The sequence below is a fragment of the Coenobita brevimanus genome, chromosome 114 (assembly GCF_032717465.1).
Source record: "Coenobita brevimanus isolate Jiangsu-jjx chromosome 114, ASM3271746v2, whole genome shotgun sequence".
In the NCBI taxonomy this organism is placed as follows: Eukaryota; Metazoa; Arthropoda; class Malacostraca; order Decapoda; family Coenobitidae; genus Coenobita; species Coenobita brevimanus.
The window spans coordinates 2961662-2979161 of NC_137067.1; the positions used below are offsets into that span (position 1 = coordinate 2961662).

At 45.5% G+C, this 17500-nt stretch overlaps 2 protein-coding genes across 2 annotated transcripts in view; one reads left to right on the forward strand and one right to left on the reverse strand.

The window, feature by feature from the left end:
• Nucleotides 1–17500, reverse strand: part of LOC145418420 (uncharacterized) — a 367504-nt gene that overhangs the window by 71341 nt on the left and 278663 nt on the right. The gene's annotated exons all lie outside the window — the stretch shown is intronic.
• LOC145418419 (uncharacterized) overlaps nucleotides 11285–17500 on the forward strand; it is a 102891-nt gene continuing 96675 nt past the window's right edge. The window contains exons 1-5 of the mRNA XM_080286829.1: nucleotides 11285–11408; nucleotides 11691–11979; nucleotides 13096–13212; nucleotides 14997–15104; nucleotides 15948–16164. Of these exons, the coding sequence (XP_080142955.1) occupies nucleotides 11346–11408; nucleotides 11691–11979; nucleotides 13096–13212; nucleotides 14997–15104; nucleotides 15948–16164 (794 nt within the window). The 5' untranslated portion in view covers nucleotides 11285–11345. The remainder of the gene's footprint in view (nucleotides 11409–11690; nucleotides 11980–13095; nucleotides 13213–14996; nucleotides 15105–15947; nucleotides 16165–17500) is intronic.

Sequence of the window (17500 nt, forward strand, 5' to 3'; positions counted from 1 at the left end):
AGAGAGAGGTCAAGGGTGAGGTCAGGTCATTGCTTTGTTGGCCATGTTTTGTCTGTGGATTCTTTATGTCCGGGTTGTATAGTGGCCGGTCTCTCTCTCTCTCTCTCTCTCGTAGGCTGTAGAAAGAAGGAACTCATCACCATCATCATCATCATCATCATCATCATCATCATCATCATCATCATCATCATCATCATCATCACCACCACCACCACCACCACCACCACCACCATCATCATCATCATCATCATCATCATCATAACCACCACCACCACCATCATCATCATCATCATCATCATAACCACCACCACCATCATCATCATCATCATCATCATCATCATCATCATCATCATCATCATCATCACCACCACCACCACCACCACCACCATCATCATCATCATCATCATCATCATCATCATCATCATCACCACCACCACAACCACCATCATCATCATCATCATCACCACCACCATCATCATCATCATCATCATCACCACCACCACCACCACCACCATCATCATCATCATCATCATCATCATCATCATCATCATCATAACCACCACCACCACCATCATCATCATCATCATCATCATCATCATCATCATCATCATCATCATCATCATCATCATCACCACCACCACCACCACCACCACCATCATCATCATCATCATCATCATCATCATCATCACCACCACCACCACCACCACCACCACCACCACCACCATCATCATCATCATCATCATCATCATCATCATCATCGTCGTCGTCACCACCACCACCACCATCATCATCATCATCATCATCATCATCATCATCATCATCATCCTATTTTCCACTGTAAGGGTATCTAGAAATAAACAGATTATTATAGCAACATAATGCATCTCTCTGTCTGTCTGTCTGTCTCTCTCTCTCTCAGCAGGAGGAGGAGGAGAGAGAGAGAGAGAGAGAGTAGAAAGGGGAGGGTAGGAAAAGGAGATGATTACTGATGTGAAAAGAGGTGAAGAGAGGAAAGGAAAGGATGGGAAAGAGGATGAGATGAGAAGACAGGGGAGGTGTTTGAGAGAGGAGGGGAGAAGAGCGATGTAGAGAAGAGGAGGAGGGGAGAGGAGTGGAGAGAAGAGGGGGAGGGGTATGGCAGGGAGTCAGATAGAGTGGAGTCACCTTATAGTCAGCATTGAGCATGGTCATAACATCCCCCCCTCCCTCCCTCTCTCTCTCTCTCTCACTCACTCTCATATAAACCCACTAAGACCTTCCTCTCTCTCCCCCAGGCCAGGCAGCAGCAGAAGGCGCGGCGAGCCCAGCTGGTGGCGGTGGCGGTAGAGTCCTAATGCTCTGCCATCGTACCCTATGTTGAGCTTGCGCCTTGTGTCCACGCGCTCTCTCAAGCAGCCGTAGAGAAACATGTGTCGTGATCGCGATATGAACCCCTAAAACTTCCTCTTCGCCCGCCCGTTCGCCCTTGTTACACACACAGCAGCAGCAGCAGCAGGAGCAGCCGTAGAAGTAGCAGCAGAAGCAGGACCAGGAGCCTTTTGTTGAGCCTATATCCCACCAGCACCGCCGCCGCCATAGTCAAAGCCACAGCGCCTCGAGGTTGACTTGTTTCGAGGCTGTTCTTCTTCACCGTCTTCGAGGCTGAGTTCTTCCTCGGCCTCGTCAGCACCACGAGTCGTCTAAGAGGGATCCACAGCCCTCGTCAGCAGTCTGGAAGTCAGTGTAATCAGCTCTAATCATCAGCAGTTCAGTGTAATCGTAATCGTCAGCAGAGTTGTTCGTCAGCATTTTCGAAGTCACAGCCATTGTCAGTCACTTGGCACTTATAAACTAGATCCACAGTGAGTGTCAGCAGTTTAAATCTTCACAGACAGCTCTAGGAATCGTCAGCAGTTTGATTCTTCTTAGAGGCTTTGGTGCCAGTCAGCCCAATACCACATCTCCCCTCCTGAGCCACCAGTCACCCTATCCCAGTCACGTACCCCCAGTTCCAGTCACATCTCGATATCCACACCGCCCATCCTGCCTACACCCAGTCACAGCTTGACCGTGTCTTAGCTATCCCTCAAGAAACACCTCCCTCCTATCCTTCTCGCTCCCAACCAGCTCCCAACCTCCAATCCACACCCTCACCTCTCTCCCCCAGCTCCCTATCCTCTCAATATCAAATACCCAAACAGTCTAAATCCTCTCCTTTCCCTAGCCACATCCCTGTCTACCCTACGACATCCTAACCAGTGTGCTTTCCCGTCTACTGAACTACACCTACCCCTCACCACACCTTCACACACACGTACACAGACACACACACACATCCCTCTTCCCGTGTGTACCATTCATCACAGCTCTGTTTACTGCCACCACCATCATCGTCACAGAAACACAACTCTACTTTGAGCCTCTGTATTCAACTTTAATGACTCTATTTGACTATTTTCACTTCGGTTGCGGGCAAGATTGAATAAGGGGCTGTATATAGTGTATTATAAAAAACACTTGAGTGAATGTGATATACATATATACATAAAAAAGAATATATTAAAAAAGTTATATATATGGACTTAGACTTTTTTCGCGAGCGAGAGAGAGGAAGTGAGAGTGAGCGAGGCATCTTTTGGGCACAAGAGAAAAAGAAAGAGAGAGATAGTGAGCGAGTGGAGATCGGAAATAGTCATAGATGTAGAAAAGGTGTTTATAGAAGTGAAGTCAGTTTTTAAAGACTGTCTGGGTTACTTTAAGATTTTTTGGGGAGTTTGCTGCGTAAACACGGTATTGTCTGGAGTGTAAACAAGAACACGACTTAATAAACAAAAAAACAAAGGAAGTAAACAATAAACAAGCGAGAAGTAAACACATAAACAAGAAGAGAGAGAGAAAAGACTAAGAAGAGAGAGAGAGACAATAAGAAGAGAGTGAGAAGAATAAGGAAAAAGAGAGAGAGAGAGAAAAAAAAAGAGAGAAGTCACAAGTAGAAGTGTGTAGCAGAAACTAGCAAGGAATCTAGTTCTGTAAGTTACTAGAAAAGAATAAATAGCACTTTGAAATTTGCTAGGACACCACATCACCTGGTACTATCGTGACTAGTAGAAAAAATAGGAAGGAGATTACTAGCAAGAGTAGGAGGACAATAGTACTACCACAACTACTAGTACTACCACAACTACTAGTACTACCACAACTACTAGTACTACCACAACTACTAGTACTACCACAACTACTAGTACTACCACAACTTCTAGTACTACCACAACTACTAGTACTACCACAACTACTAGTACTACCACAACTACTAGTACTACCACAACTACTAGTACCACCACAACTACTAGTACTACCACAACTACTAGTACTACCACAACTACTAGTACTACCACAACTACTAGTACTACCACAACTACTAGTACCACCACAACTACTAGTACCACCACAACTTCTAGTACCACCACAACTTCTAGTACCACCACAACTACTAGTACTACCACAACTACTAGTACTACCACAACTACTAGTACTACCACAACTACTAGTACTACCACAACTACTAGTACTACCACAACTACTAGTACTACCACAACTACTAGTACTACCACAACTACTAGTACCACCACAACTACTAGTACCACCACAACTACTAGTACTACCACAACTACTAGTACTACCACAACTACTAGTACTACCACAACTACTAGTACTACCACAACTACTAGTACTACCACAACTACTAACAAAATATTACTGCATTTTTAACAGCAAGAACAGAAGAGGAAGCGACTAGTACTACTACATCGGCTACTAGTACTACCACTACGACTACTACTACTACTACCACTACCGGCACCACGAGGGTCCCAACACACCTTATCTTAAATCTTTCTACAGGTAAGAGTGTGTGTGTGTGTGTGTGTGTGTGTGTGTGTGTGTGTGTGTGTGTGTGTCTGTTACCAAGAATCTATGCATAATCTTTCCCTGTGTGTGTGTGTGTGTGTGTGTGTGTGTGTGTGTGTGTGTGTGTGTAAACAGGAGACAGGTAAATTTCCCCTCCCCTCCCCTCCCCTCCCCCCAAAAAAAATAAAACCACATTAATTAGACATACTTTACTGGATGGGCAACAGGTGAGAGAGATAGAGAGAGAGAGAGAGATGGTTTAGCTCCTGATATGCGAGATAAAGACTACTATGAAAGGAGTATATAGCATTGATTAGATAAGGAAGAAAGACTCTCTCTCTCTCTCTCTCTCTCTCTCTCTCTCTCTCTCTCTCACACACACACAAACACACACACACACACAGCATTGATTAGATAAGGGTGAAAGACTCTCTCTCTCTCTCTCTCTCTCTCTCTCTCTCTCTCTCTCTCTCTCTCTCTCTCTCACACACACACACACACACACACACACACAGCATTGATTAGATAAGGGTGAAAGACTCTCTCTCTCTCTCTCTCTCTCTCACACACACACACACACACACACACACACACACACACACATACACACACACATATAGCATTGATTAGATAAGGGTGAAAGACTCTCTCTCTCTCTCTGTCTCTCTCTCTCTCTCTCTCTCTCTCTCTCTCACACACACACACACACACACACACACACACACACACACACACACAAGGGAGGGAGAGATACTTAATATAATAGATTAAACTGATAGATAGATAGCAAGATACAGCAATAGATAGAAAGATAGATAGGTACCAAACTGGATGAGAGAGAGAGAGAGAGAGAGAGAATTCCCCCTTCCACTTCCTAACCTTTATGTATTCTTTCTCTAACCTTGGCCTTTTAAAGCGAGCTCTAATCTCTTCAGACCGATGACGTGCTTTATGTCTCTATAGTAGTAGTAGTAGTAGTAGTGGTATTTATGATGGTGATGATGATGATGATGATGATGGTGATGATGATGATAGTGATGATGATGATGGTGATGTTGATGATGGTGGTGATGATGATGATGGTGATGGTGATGATGATGATAGTGATGATGATGGTGGATTCTGTACCCCTCATCTTGCAAGGGAGAAAGACAGTCGGGTCTGTAATTGGAGGTTAGAGTTGTAAACATCACGAGAGAGAGAGAGAGAGAGAGAGAATGAAGGCAGAAGTTTACGTAGGTATGACTAGGTACATAAAGAGAACCAGATAGATAGATAAATAGATAGATAGAGAGAGAGAGAGAATGAAAGTGGAAATGTAAGTACTGTAGGTATGACTGGGTACGGAGAGAGAGAGAGAGAGAGAGAGAGAGAGAGAGAGAGAGAGAGAGAGAGAGAGAATAAAATCGGCCACATGAATCATTTTTAAATTGATGAGTAGGCGCAACACATTATTTGTTTGGTGGTTGAGAATAGCGTGTTTACATTTCTCTCTCTCTCTCTCTCTCTCTCTCTCTCTATCTGTCTATCTATCTATCTGTCTGTCTGTCTGTCTGTCTATCTATCTTTCTGTAGTTAGTCATACCTACTTACACTTATACCTTCATTCTCTCTCTCTCTCTCTCTCTCTCAATCAGTCAATCTATCTACTCTGCCAAATTATACCTACTTACACTTATACCTTCACTCTCTCTCTCTCTCTCTCTCTCTCTCTCGGAATATCTTGCCTCACTATCCCTCTGTTTAACATTCATTGCTGATGATGTGATGAATTAGCATAACATGAAGTTGTTTGTGTTGGGGAGACTAAACAGGGAGAGAGAGAAAGAGAGAGAGAGAGAGGGAGAGGGAGAGAGGGGGGGTAGTGTGGAGAATGGGGGGTGTAATGTAGTGTAGGTTGTGTAGTGTAATATGAGAGAGAGAGAGAGAGAGGTGGGATGGAGTGTATGTGTGGTGTAATATGAGAGAGAGAGAAGAGAGAGAGAGAGAAATAAGACAACCTTACCCTGTAAAATACACACACACACACACACACACACACACACACACACACACACACACACACACACACACACTACAAGAGTTGTTCCCAGGCGCCAGAGATCGAGCAGGGAGGCAGGGAGCGAAGGGGTGGGGGGGAGAAGAGGGGTAGGGGACAAAGAGGGAGGGGGAGGGGGCTAGGGTAGGAAAGGGAGAGGGAATGGGAGGGGGGGAGGAGAGGGAGAGGAGGGGAGGGGGGGGAGGAGGGGGGAGGGGGAGCTGACAAGGGGATGACGGATGGAAAGAAGGGTTAGATGAGAGAGAGAGAGAGAGAGAGCTGGTGTACAGAAATTGAAAAAGGGGGGGGGAGAGGGGGAAGTGAAAAGGAGAGGGGAGAGAGAGAGAGAGGGAGGGGAAAGAGAGAGGGAAGAGAGGAGGAAGGGTGGAAGAGGAGAAGAGGGGAGAGAGTGATAAAGGAAGGAAGGAAAGGAATGGATGATGGAGAGGGAAGGAAGTGAGAGGAGAGGAAAGAATCGAGGAAAGGAAAGGGAGAGAGAGAGAGAGGGGAGTATATATTTGATAAGGGAGAAGAAGGGGTAGTTTGTCATGTGAGGGGAGAGTGAAAGATAGACAGGAGAGAGAGAGAAGATAAATTGAAAAATTGGATGATGATGATGATGATGATAGTTGTAGTGACGAAGCAAATTTTACAACAGTACAGGAGAATTAAGGTGTAAAGATAGAAGAGTGAGAAAAAAGAAAGAAAGATGAGAGGTAGGTAAAGAAAAAATGGAAGGATTTTTTAGAGATCTTGAGAGTGTAATTATTTTTTCTGATCAAAATCGAGTGTTCAGGAATCTTTGCCTTTTTCCTTCCTCGTCCGCGTCTGGTTTAATTTTCTCGCTAATGTTAAAATGAGGAAATGAAGAAGGGTTTTATCTCTTGGTCTGGCACCCTTTCCCTCCCATTCCTCTCTCCTTGCCTCTCTTTCCTCTCTCCTCTCACTTCCTTCCCCCTCTTTCCTCCCTCTCCTCTCTCCTTTCCTCTCCTCCCTCTCCTCTCCCTTCCCTCCCTCTCCACCATCACCTATCTTCCTCCTTCAGATGCTGGTGTGGTTCAAGGATTAACCACATCAGCAACACCGATCAGGAAAGTAGGATAAACACGTGGGATAGGGGGGGGGGAATGCAGGCCTGAGAGAAAGAGAGAGAGAGAGAGAGAGAGAGAGAGAGAGAGAGAGAGAGAGAGGAGGAGGTATATGCATGTACGCATTTATTGATAGACAGAGATATAGGTAAGTAGATGTGTGTGTGTGTGTGTGTGTGTGTGTGTGTGTGTGCCTGTTATTTTTAAGGGGGAGAGAGAGAGAGAGAGAGAGAGAGAGAGAGAGAGAGAGAGGATAAGGGGGAGGGTGGAAAGGAGCATTGGCAGTATCGCATATTGGCAGAAGGTGAGGTGGGGGAGGGGAAGGGAGAGGGGTGGGGGTGGAGGGGGAGGGGAGTTGTCCTGAGGGGCAGGGGGTAGATATGTACAGACTGCCGCAAAAATTAGTGCTCACTTCCCCTGCCAACTTACCAAGGACTAAATGTGTGTGTGTGTGTGTGTGAGAGAGAGAGAGAGAGAGAGAGAAATACACGCCAGCACCAGTTGTTTTCCAGTGGTAGTAGTAGTAGTAGTAGTAGTAGTAGTAGATCTTGATATAGGAATGAGTCTCCTTGGTTACTAGTCCAATCCAGCCTCCAATCTGACTACACCTGGCCATCAACTGAGCTGAAAGGGGTTAGGGATCTTGAAATAGGAATGAGTCTCCTTGGTTACTAGTCCAATCCAGCCTCCAATCTGACTACACCTGGCCATCAACTGAGCTGAAAGGGGTTAGGGATCTTGATATAGGAATGAGTCTCCTTGGTTACTAGTCCAATCCAGCCTCCAATCTGACTACACCTGGCCATCAACTGAGCTGAAAGGGGTTAGGGATCTTGATATAGGAATGAGTCTCCTTGGTTACTAGTCCAATCCAGCCTCCAATCTGACTACACCTGGCCATCAACTGAGCTGAAAGGGGTTAGGGATCTTGAAATAGGAATGAGTCTCCTTGGTTACTAGTCCAATCCAGCCTCCAATCTGACTACACCTGGCCATCAACTGAGCTGAAAGGGGTTAGGGATCTTGATATAGGAATGAGTCTCCTTGGTTACTAGTCCAATCCAGCCTCCAATCTGACTACACCTGGCCATCAACTGAGCTGAAAGGGGTTAGGGATCTTGATATAGGAATGAGTCTCCTTGGTTACTAGTCCAATCCAGCCTCCAATCTAACTACACCTGGCCATCAACTGAGCTGAAAGGCGTTAGGGATCTTGATATAGGAATGAGTCTCCTTGGTTACTAGTCCAATCCAGCCTCCAATCTGACTACACCTGGCCATCAACTGTCAATTAGATCCCAATTTAATCGCGTATAGGATTGAATTAGGGAGTTGGATTGAACATTAGACGGTTGTGTTGAAATCTAGGCGTGTTTTGGTGCACACACACACACACACACACACACACACACACACACACACACACACACACACACACACACACACACACACACCTTTACCTGCCACGTGAGTCAGCTAATTAAAGGTAGGTGGTCTGAGGTGAAGGAGGGGGGGCGCCGCTCCCTGCCCCCCCTCTGGGTTAAATAAGGAAAATTGTAGTTCGTTCATCATCACCACCACCACCACCACCACCACCACCACCACCACCACCACCACCACCACCACCATCGTCATTATTATTATTACTATTTATATTATTATTATTATTATTATTATTATTATTATTTAGTAGTAGTAGTTGTAGTGGTATGTTCGTCTGAAGGTAGAAAGTAAAGAAAATGGGTCATTAGTCTGAAGAGGTGAATAGTCCGATAGATAGATAGATAGATAGATAGATAGATAGATAGATAAGTAGGGATGGAGAGAGAGAGAGAGAGAGAGAGAGAGAGAGAGAGAGAGAGAGAGAACCTTAATAGAGAAGACTTGTCCAAAAACATTCTTTACTATGGCCTCATAAATTCTCTCTCTCTCTCTCTCTCTCTCTCTCTCTCTCTCTCTCTCTCTTTCCATCCATTCCTGTCTCTTTATCTTTATATCTATATCTGTCTATCTGTCTATCTATCTATCTATTTCTAGCCTTCCTTTACTTTTCATTTTCCTTAATTTTCTTCATCTATAGAAAATGGAGAATGAGAGACTGACAAGGAGAGTGTGGATGAGGTGGAGGGGTGGAGTGTAGCCTAGAGGTGTATGGGTGAGAGAGAGAGAGAGAGACGGAAGTAAGAGTTGATAGGGTACCCGAGGGAGAGAGAGAGAGAGAGAGAGAGAGAGAGCAGATCGATAGCCTTGCTCTTGGTGTCAGGCTACTCTCTCTCTCTCTCTCTCTCTAATTGCATATCTATTTCTTGTATCCTCTCATTCTACCTACTTACCTGTCTGTCTGCTTCCCTCCTCCTACCTCACTCACTCACTCATTCACTCCCTTCCTTCCTACCTGTGTACCTACCTACCTACCTACCTACCTGTCTCCTTCCCTCCTCCTACCTCACTCACTCACTCATTCACTCCCTTCCTTCCTACCTGTGTACCTACCTACCTACCTACCTGTCTCCTTCCCTCCTCCTACCTCACTCACTCACTCCCTACCTATCTACCTACCTACCTACCAATCTACTTACCTACCCACTTACCCATAATAACCCTCTTATCATCTTTGAAAAGCTTTCAGACCCTGCCAACGAGAGAGAGAGAGAGAGAGAGAGAGAGAGAGAGAGAGAGAGAGCCTTGGTCCTGAGCTTTTCTTTTTTCTTTTTTTTCTTGATAAAAATGATATAAATATTTTTTCTTGCCTCTATAGCCATAGTGATTCTCTCTCTCTCTCTCTCTCTCTCTCTCTCTCTCTCTCTCTCTCTCTCTCTCCCAGTCTTTCCTCTTCACTCTCACTCTCTTTCCCCTCTCTCTCACTCATTACTCCTCCCCCTCCCGCTCACCTAATTTTCTTGACGGAGGGGAAGGGGGGAGAGGAGGGGAGGGGAGGAAAGTAAGGGGAGGGGAGACGAAAGGAGAGCAAGGGGGAAGGTAGAGGAGGGGAGGGGAGGAAAGGGGGAGGGGAGGGGAGGGGAGGGGGTCATAGTATCGATCAAAGAGCTGTGTCTCCTGTAGGTCACGGAGAAAGAGAGAGAGAGAGAGCGCTCCTATACACTCTTCTAGCTTTAAAATGAGCTACAACAAAACTCTCTCTCTCTCTCTCTCTCTCTCTCTCTCTCTCTCTCACTCACACACACACACACACACACACACACACACACACACACACACACACACACACACACACACACACACACACACACTGGCACAGTGGTAACGTTCTCGCTTGCCATCTGGTAGACGGGAGTTCGCGCCTCGCTCAGGTGGCGAAAAGTTTCACTGACGAAGTGGGTGGTTACTGTCCCCCTTGAGCAAGAGGATGGGTGTGTGCGTGTGTGAAGGTCACAGCCTTGCCCTTACATCGGACTATATGAGCTCTCAGCTCCCTTCCGGGAGGGTAAAAGCTGACGATCACGACCATCAAGTGATCCTGACCGACCCGGTGAATTACACACACACACACACACACACACACACACACACACACTCATAGTTTTTTGTGTATATTAATCATCTTAAATTACGTAGACGGAAGTAAGGACAGGTGTGTTTTATTATGATTATTATTATTATTATTATTATTATTATTATTATTATTATTTTTGTTATTGTTGTTGTTGATCTGAAAATATAGAGAAAAAATTTAACCATAGTGTTAGTGTGGTCTTGCAATCTGTCTATCTATCTATCTATCTATCTATCTATAAGCAGACGCCTTGATCCCATAAGGGGTGGCCACAAACGAAGTGCCTCCATGTCGCCCTGTCCCCTGCCATTTCACTGCCTCCCTACCCCCAGCTTACACCCCACTCTCTCATATACCTCCACCTTGATCTCTCTCTCTCTCTCTCCTTGTTAGTCTTTAATTTGGTGTTGGGTGTATTTCAGGTGTGTACCGGTGTAGCAGTGTACCGGGCCGTGAGTGTCTTGGTGTAGAGTCGCGGTACACATCGGTCCCTTTAACCACGGAGCCTCCCACCCACCGCCCACCCTCGCCCGGCGCCCCACCCGGTCGTCAGGGCACCCCACAGGCCCCCTTTGGACCCCACACCTTCCCCACAGCATCCTAGGTACCCACACCCATACCCACAGCTGTGATTAGAGCCACAGCCATCAACAGGGCCACACCCACCTCCACACCCACCACCACAGCCTTCAGCAGAGCCACCCCCACCTCCACAGCCATCAGCGGAGCCACCCCCACCTCCACAGCCATCAGCGGAGCCATACCTACCTCCACAGCCACCTCCACAGCCTTTGTAAGAGCCATCAGCAGCACCAGAGCCATGCGCCGCCCCTCTTTCTGTTGTGACCACCATGGGGGCGACCACACAAAATGCCAGCCACAGGTGGGTTCATTCTAATATCTGTCTGTCTGTCTATCTATCTGTCTGTCTATCTGTCTGTCTGTCTATCTGTCTGTCTGTCTATTATCAGACGCCTTAATCCCATAAGGGGTGGCCACACACAGATCACCTCCATGTCCCCCTGTCCCCTGCCATTTCACTCCTGTCTTCCCAGCTCACACACACACACACACACACCTCCCTCTCTCATATACCTATCCACTCCATCCCATTATTATTATTATTATTATTGTTATTATTATTATTATTATTATTATTTTACAGGAGGGAGGAGAAAGCACATTGGCACGTGTACGAAGATTTCTTGCCTTGTCTGTCGGGGGGCGCTCTACCCCCCGCTGCAAACACCACAACGCCCTGCCCCCAGACCCCCTCCACGCCCCTCCCCACGCCGTCAACACCCTCCTGGCAGACATGAAGTGCGCGGGCGTGGGCGTGCAGGGTGTTCTAGGGCGCCCACTAGAAGAGGTGATGGCTGCCCATGGAGAGGACACGAGTGGACATGGAGTGCCAACCCTAGTGCATCAACTGTGCTGCTTCCTGTTGACGCATGGTGAGAGAGAGAGACAGACAGAGACAGACATAAAGAGAGACAGCCAGACACAGACACACACACATACACATTGAGAGACAGACATACACACACACACACACACACACACACTGACAGAGAGAGAGAGAGGGGGAATTACAAATGTTTATAGTGCAGTAATACTGGATGATGATGATGATAATAATAATAATGATAATGATAATAATAATGATTACTGTACATCCGTGACTGTGTGAAGTGTAAGTGGATATATAACTGTGTGTGTGTGTGTGTGTGTGTGTGTGCTACAGCTAATATAACTGGGCTATAGAACCGGTTCCCCCCCCCCCTTGCTCACACTAAGTTCCCAGCCTGCTTGTTGCCTAGTGGTTAGAGAGAGAGAGAGAGAGAGAGAGGTGGGGGGAGGGGAAGATGTGTGTGTGTGTGCGTGTGTGTGTGTGTGTGTGTGTGTGTGTGTTTTCTACGAAGAGGTGTGTTGAGGTTGGCTAGTAGGAAAGTATGATTCTCTCTCTCTCTCTCATATCCGTCGGTTATGGAAGCACCCTAACACCTTTTCCTTAGCGATTTATTTTTGGATATGGTTGGTTAATATCCTTTTATACACTATTTATTCAGAGTATGGCGATATTGGGAGGATTTATGTAACACAGAAGAGGACAGTCAGGTGTAGTAATCAAAATAAATCGCTTAGGAAAAGGTGTTAGGGAGCTTACGAGAAAACTCACCGATGACTTACTCTCAAAACTATATGGTTAGGATGGAGAGAGACTGACAAGGAGAGTGTGTGAGGTGGTGGTGGGGAGGTGAAGACCGAGTATGAAGTGAGAAAGTTATATAGCCTACTTTACTGACCCCTGTGGACTGTGAGAGACTAACTAGGAGAGTATAAATTAAGATGTGTTGCAGGTGAGGACTGTGAGAGACTAAGTAGGAGAGTAAATTACAGGTGTGGGCTATGAGAGACTAACAAGGAGAGTATAAATTGAGGTGTGTTGCAGGTGTGGACTGTGAGAGACTAACTAGGAGAATATTACAGGTGGGGCTATGAGAGACTAACTAGGAGAGTAAATTACAGGTGTGGGGTATGAGAGACTAACTAGGAGAGGTGTATTGCAGGTGTGGACTATGATTCCCTGGTGAGCGAGGACTGGTGTGCGGAGGAGGTGCGAACCCGGCTTCTGCTGGAGAGAGGAGCGGCAGGAGTGGAGCCCGACACACAGCAGGTGCCCCCGGGTGAGGTGACATTCCTTTTTGGTTATTATTATTATTATTATTATTATTATTATTACTAGTATTATTTTTATTATTATTATTTTTATTATTATTATTTTTATTATTACTATTATTATTACTAGTTATTTTTATTATTATTATTATATTTATTAGAAAAAAATAGGAATAGATGTTTATTAGGAGTAATAGTACTGTATTTTCGTTATTATTATTATTATTATTAGTTACTGTTACTATTATTATTATTGTGAAGGTTTATATCCAAGGGATGGTTGGGGTTTATTGCTCACGTAATGCCACTCAGGGATGGGTGAGGCTGGTCACTGTCATCTTAACTGCCAGGACCAACTGCCTAGCCCCAGGCTCCTACGCTCCTCATGGGACAATGTAGGATTAGATGATGGATAGATGGATGAATGATGATGATGATGATGATTATTATTATTATTATTATTATTATTATTATTACTACTACTACTACTACTACTACTGCTGCTGCTACTACTACTACAATGGCATTTTATCTTCCCTTTCCTCATTACACTGTCCTGAGATCAACCGGGTGTGTGTGTGTGTGTGTGTGTGTGTATCAGTTAGTCATTCTTTCATCAGAAGTGTTTGTGATAAGTATTGATTGTGTGTGTGTGTGTGTGTGTGTGTGTTCTTTTCTCCAGGAAGAACATCGAAGGAATGGTTCGTGGAAGACTGCAGGTGGAAAATAAATATCGGTGTGTTGCCATGAGAGAGAGAGTGGGAGAGAGAGAGAGAGAGAGAGAGAGAGTCAGTATGAGGAAGAAAACTGATTATGTAAATGAGAGAGATGTGTGTGTGTGTGTGTGTGTGTGTGTGTGTGTGTGTGTGTGTGTGTGAGAGAGAGAGAGAGAGAGTCATACACCCATAAAAGAGACTGATAAGAAGATAAGGAAGGATAAGGAACCATCACTGTTCTCAAGGTCCCCATTTTCTTTCTCTCTTCCTCAGCTCAGCCATTCCTATTTTATATCTTGCCTACTTTTTAATCCTGCCTACAGTGTGATAGATAGATAGATAGATAGGTAGGTAGGTAGGTGAATGAATGGATACATAGGTAGGTAGGTAGGTAGATAGATAGATAGACAGGTAGGTGAATGAATGGATACGTAGGTAGGTTGGTAGGTAGGTAGGTAGATAGATAGGTAGGTGAATGAATGGATACATAGGTAGGTAGGTAGGTAGATAGATAGGTATGTTGGTAGGTAGACAGATAGATAGATAGATAGGTAGGTGGATAGATAGATGCATGTGGTGGCACTGATATAACTGGTCTGATCCACTGCCTGGTTATACAAACGTCCCTCAACTCCCTCCCTATCCCCTGAAAGGATGATGGTGAGCTGAGTTTTGAAATTGGAGAGGTTGGGAATAACATAGATTACAGTATTTCCACATTCATAGTAGGAGAGAGAGAGTAAAATAACGTTCAAAATAAACCACTAAAGAAAAGGTGCTACAACTTCTCCTACCACTTCAATGCTCATCAATGCATCTCTCCTGCAGGCTCAGATGCTGCAGAGAGAGAGAGAAATTAAAGTAACATGTAGAATAAACCACAAAAGAAAAGGTGTTTACAAATCCAGTCACTTCAATGCCCTTAAATCCATCTCTTCGCAGGTTCGGATTCCGCAGAGAGAAAGAGAGAGAGACAGACAGACAGAGAAATTAAAGTATCATGTAGAATAAATCACAAAAGAAAAGGTGTTAACAAATCCAGTCACTTCAATGCTCTTAAATCCATCTCTTTGCAGGTTCGGATTCTGCTGTGGCGACGGGTCTGCTGCGTTTATTCCTGGACGAACTTCCCCATCCGCTCATACCCCCCGACGTGGCCCCAATGCTCCTTCAATTGGCCGCTGGTTAGCCTCTCTGTCCCTGTTTATGTTGTAGGCTTCTTAACTCCTTTTACGTGGTGGTTCGTTCTGACAGGAGTGAGTTTGTCTTTGTAATCGTTTCATTTTGTTTCATAAGTGCTCTATATTGTAGGCTGTGTATTTCCTGTCTCATGGTGATTCCCTGTCTATAGCCAGACGCCATAATCCCATAAGGGGTGGCCGTTTGTCTTTGAGTTGTTTTATGGGGAGGGGCACTAACCCTCCGCCAACCCACTTGTTGACACGTAGGGAATACGTATGGGTTGCTTATATGGTTACCACCCAGCGTTGTAAATGGTTTCCTGGCTTACAGGAAACCATTTGGCTTGTCACTGAATGTAAAGCCACCTGAGAAGGAAAGAAGAGTAATAAAAAGTGACAGGAAATAGGAAGAGAGGAGGGCAGGCACAGAAAAAGAATGATAAAGGTGAAGGAAGAAGCAGGGAGCACTACATCAAGTGAGTGGACGATGGTGACAAGTAGGAAGAGAGGAGGACAGACAGAAAAATAATGATAAAGGTCAAGGAAGAAGTAGGCAGCACTACATCAAGTGAGTGGATGATGGTGAGAAATAGAGAGGAAGGCAGACACAGGAAAGGAATGATAAAGGTGAAGGAAAAAGCAGGCAGTACTGCATTAAGTGAGTGGATGATGGTGAGAAATAGAAAGGAGGTCAGCCACAGGAAAAGAATGATAAAAGTGAAACAAGAAGTAGGCTGTACTACATCAAGTGAGTGGATGATGCTCAGTATTGCTCCTGTCATACCTATAAACAAACCTGGTCGGCAACAAATCTGAGCGTTCATAAGTTCTTTTACTCCTTTGCAGACTCTGGGGTGAGGGATGAGTGTGGGGGTGTTGGTGGAGGTGTGGGTGATGGTGGTGGTGTGGGTGACGGTGGTGGTGGTGGCGGAGGGGACCTGAGTGTGGCGGTGGTGCCTCGCCTGCGTCGCCTTCTGCACCGCCGCCTGCCGCTCCACCACCTGTGTCTCCTCCGCTACCTGGCCGCTTTCATCCACCAGCTGCGAACCGGCAACCATAACACGTGAGTCATACGAAGAGTTTTGAGTTTGTTTCTCGTGATTCATGCTTATTTTCCGAAGTTCCCCCACAGTCCTGGAACAATCTAGAGCTTTAATTCTTGTTTGTACTCGTGGTATTACTTCATATATATTTGTACCAAGTTGTCCCACACTCCTAGAACACTCCACAGCCAACAGAATAACCAGGAATCGTCAGAATGTGTCTCACTGTGTCGTACCTTAGTGAGTTGTCGGCTATCACTGAAGGGGTTACCTGTCCTTTGTGTGTGTGTGTGTGTGTGTGTGTGTGTGTGTGTCCTGGGGTGTCAGTTTTTTTTTCATTTTTTTTTGCAAGGAAGAAGGAACCAAATGCCAGGAGCCCACAAACCGTTCCTTCCAAGAAAAAAACAAAAACATTACAACAGAGAGCCAAATTCAAGATCCGTTCATTTCGAGATGCCTGGACACACTGCGTTTGAAAGACTAGAGATCATAGCCAGTAGGAAATACAGACAGAGGGAGACAGTTCCAGAGTTGACCTGTTGCATACACGAAGGACTGGGAGTAACGGTTAACTCACGGAGACATCACTGCCTCTGGAACTGTGAAAAATACCCTGATTCCTAAAAGTCCTTGAAAATCTGCATAAAGGACGTCAACATGCTAGGAGGAAAGTTTAATTTAGTTCTCAGCCTGTAACATAGAAACTTTATCTATCTGCATATCTGTCTATCTATCTATAGCCAGATGCCGTAATCCCATAAGGGGTGGCCACACACAGATTGTCTCCATGTCGCCCTGTCCCCTGCCATTTCACTTCCATCCTTTCAGCTTACACCCTCCTCTCTCATACACTTCTCCTCTTCATCCTTCCATCTCATCTTGTCTCCCTCTCTCCCAATCTCATCCTCAGTCTACCCCTCCCTGCATCCCATCCTCAGTCTGCCTTTCCCTCCCTCTCATTCTAGGTCATCCCCTCCCTCTCCCCTGCACCACCCCACTCACATACTCCAAGTTACTCTCTCCATCCTCTCCACATGGCCAAACCACCTCAGTGTATTTCTCCCAACGCCTTCCATCACATCCACATCCACACCATCAAATCCTTTCCTCCTGTACCCTTTAATTTGATCTCAGGTCCTGCCAGTCTGCATGTAAATATTCAACCACTTCTCCCCACCATTACGAGAAGGGATGAAGAGAGAGAAATATAGATAAGGAGGTTATCAGAATACACTAAGAGTCCTGATAACGCTGGGTGGTAGTACACACATATAGCCCTCTTCATGCTTGTGCGCAGTCTGCTGGTGTGGGCTGGGAAGATGATTTTGACTAGCTGGATTTTCTATAAGGATGCTT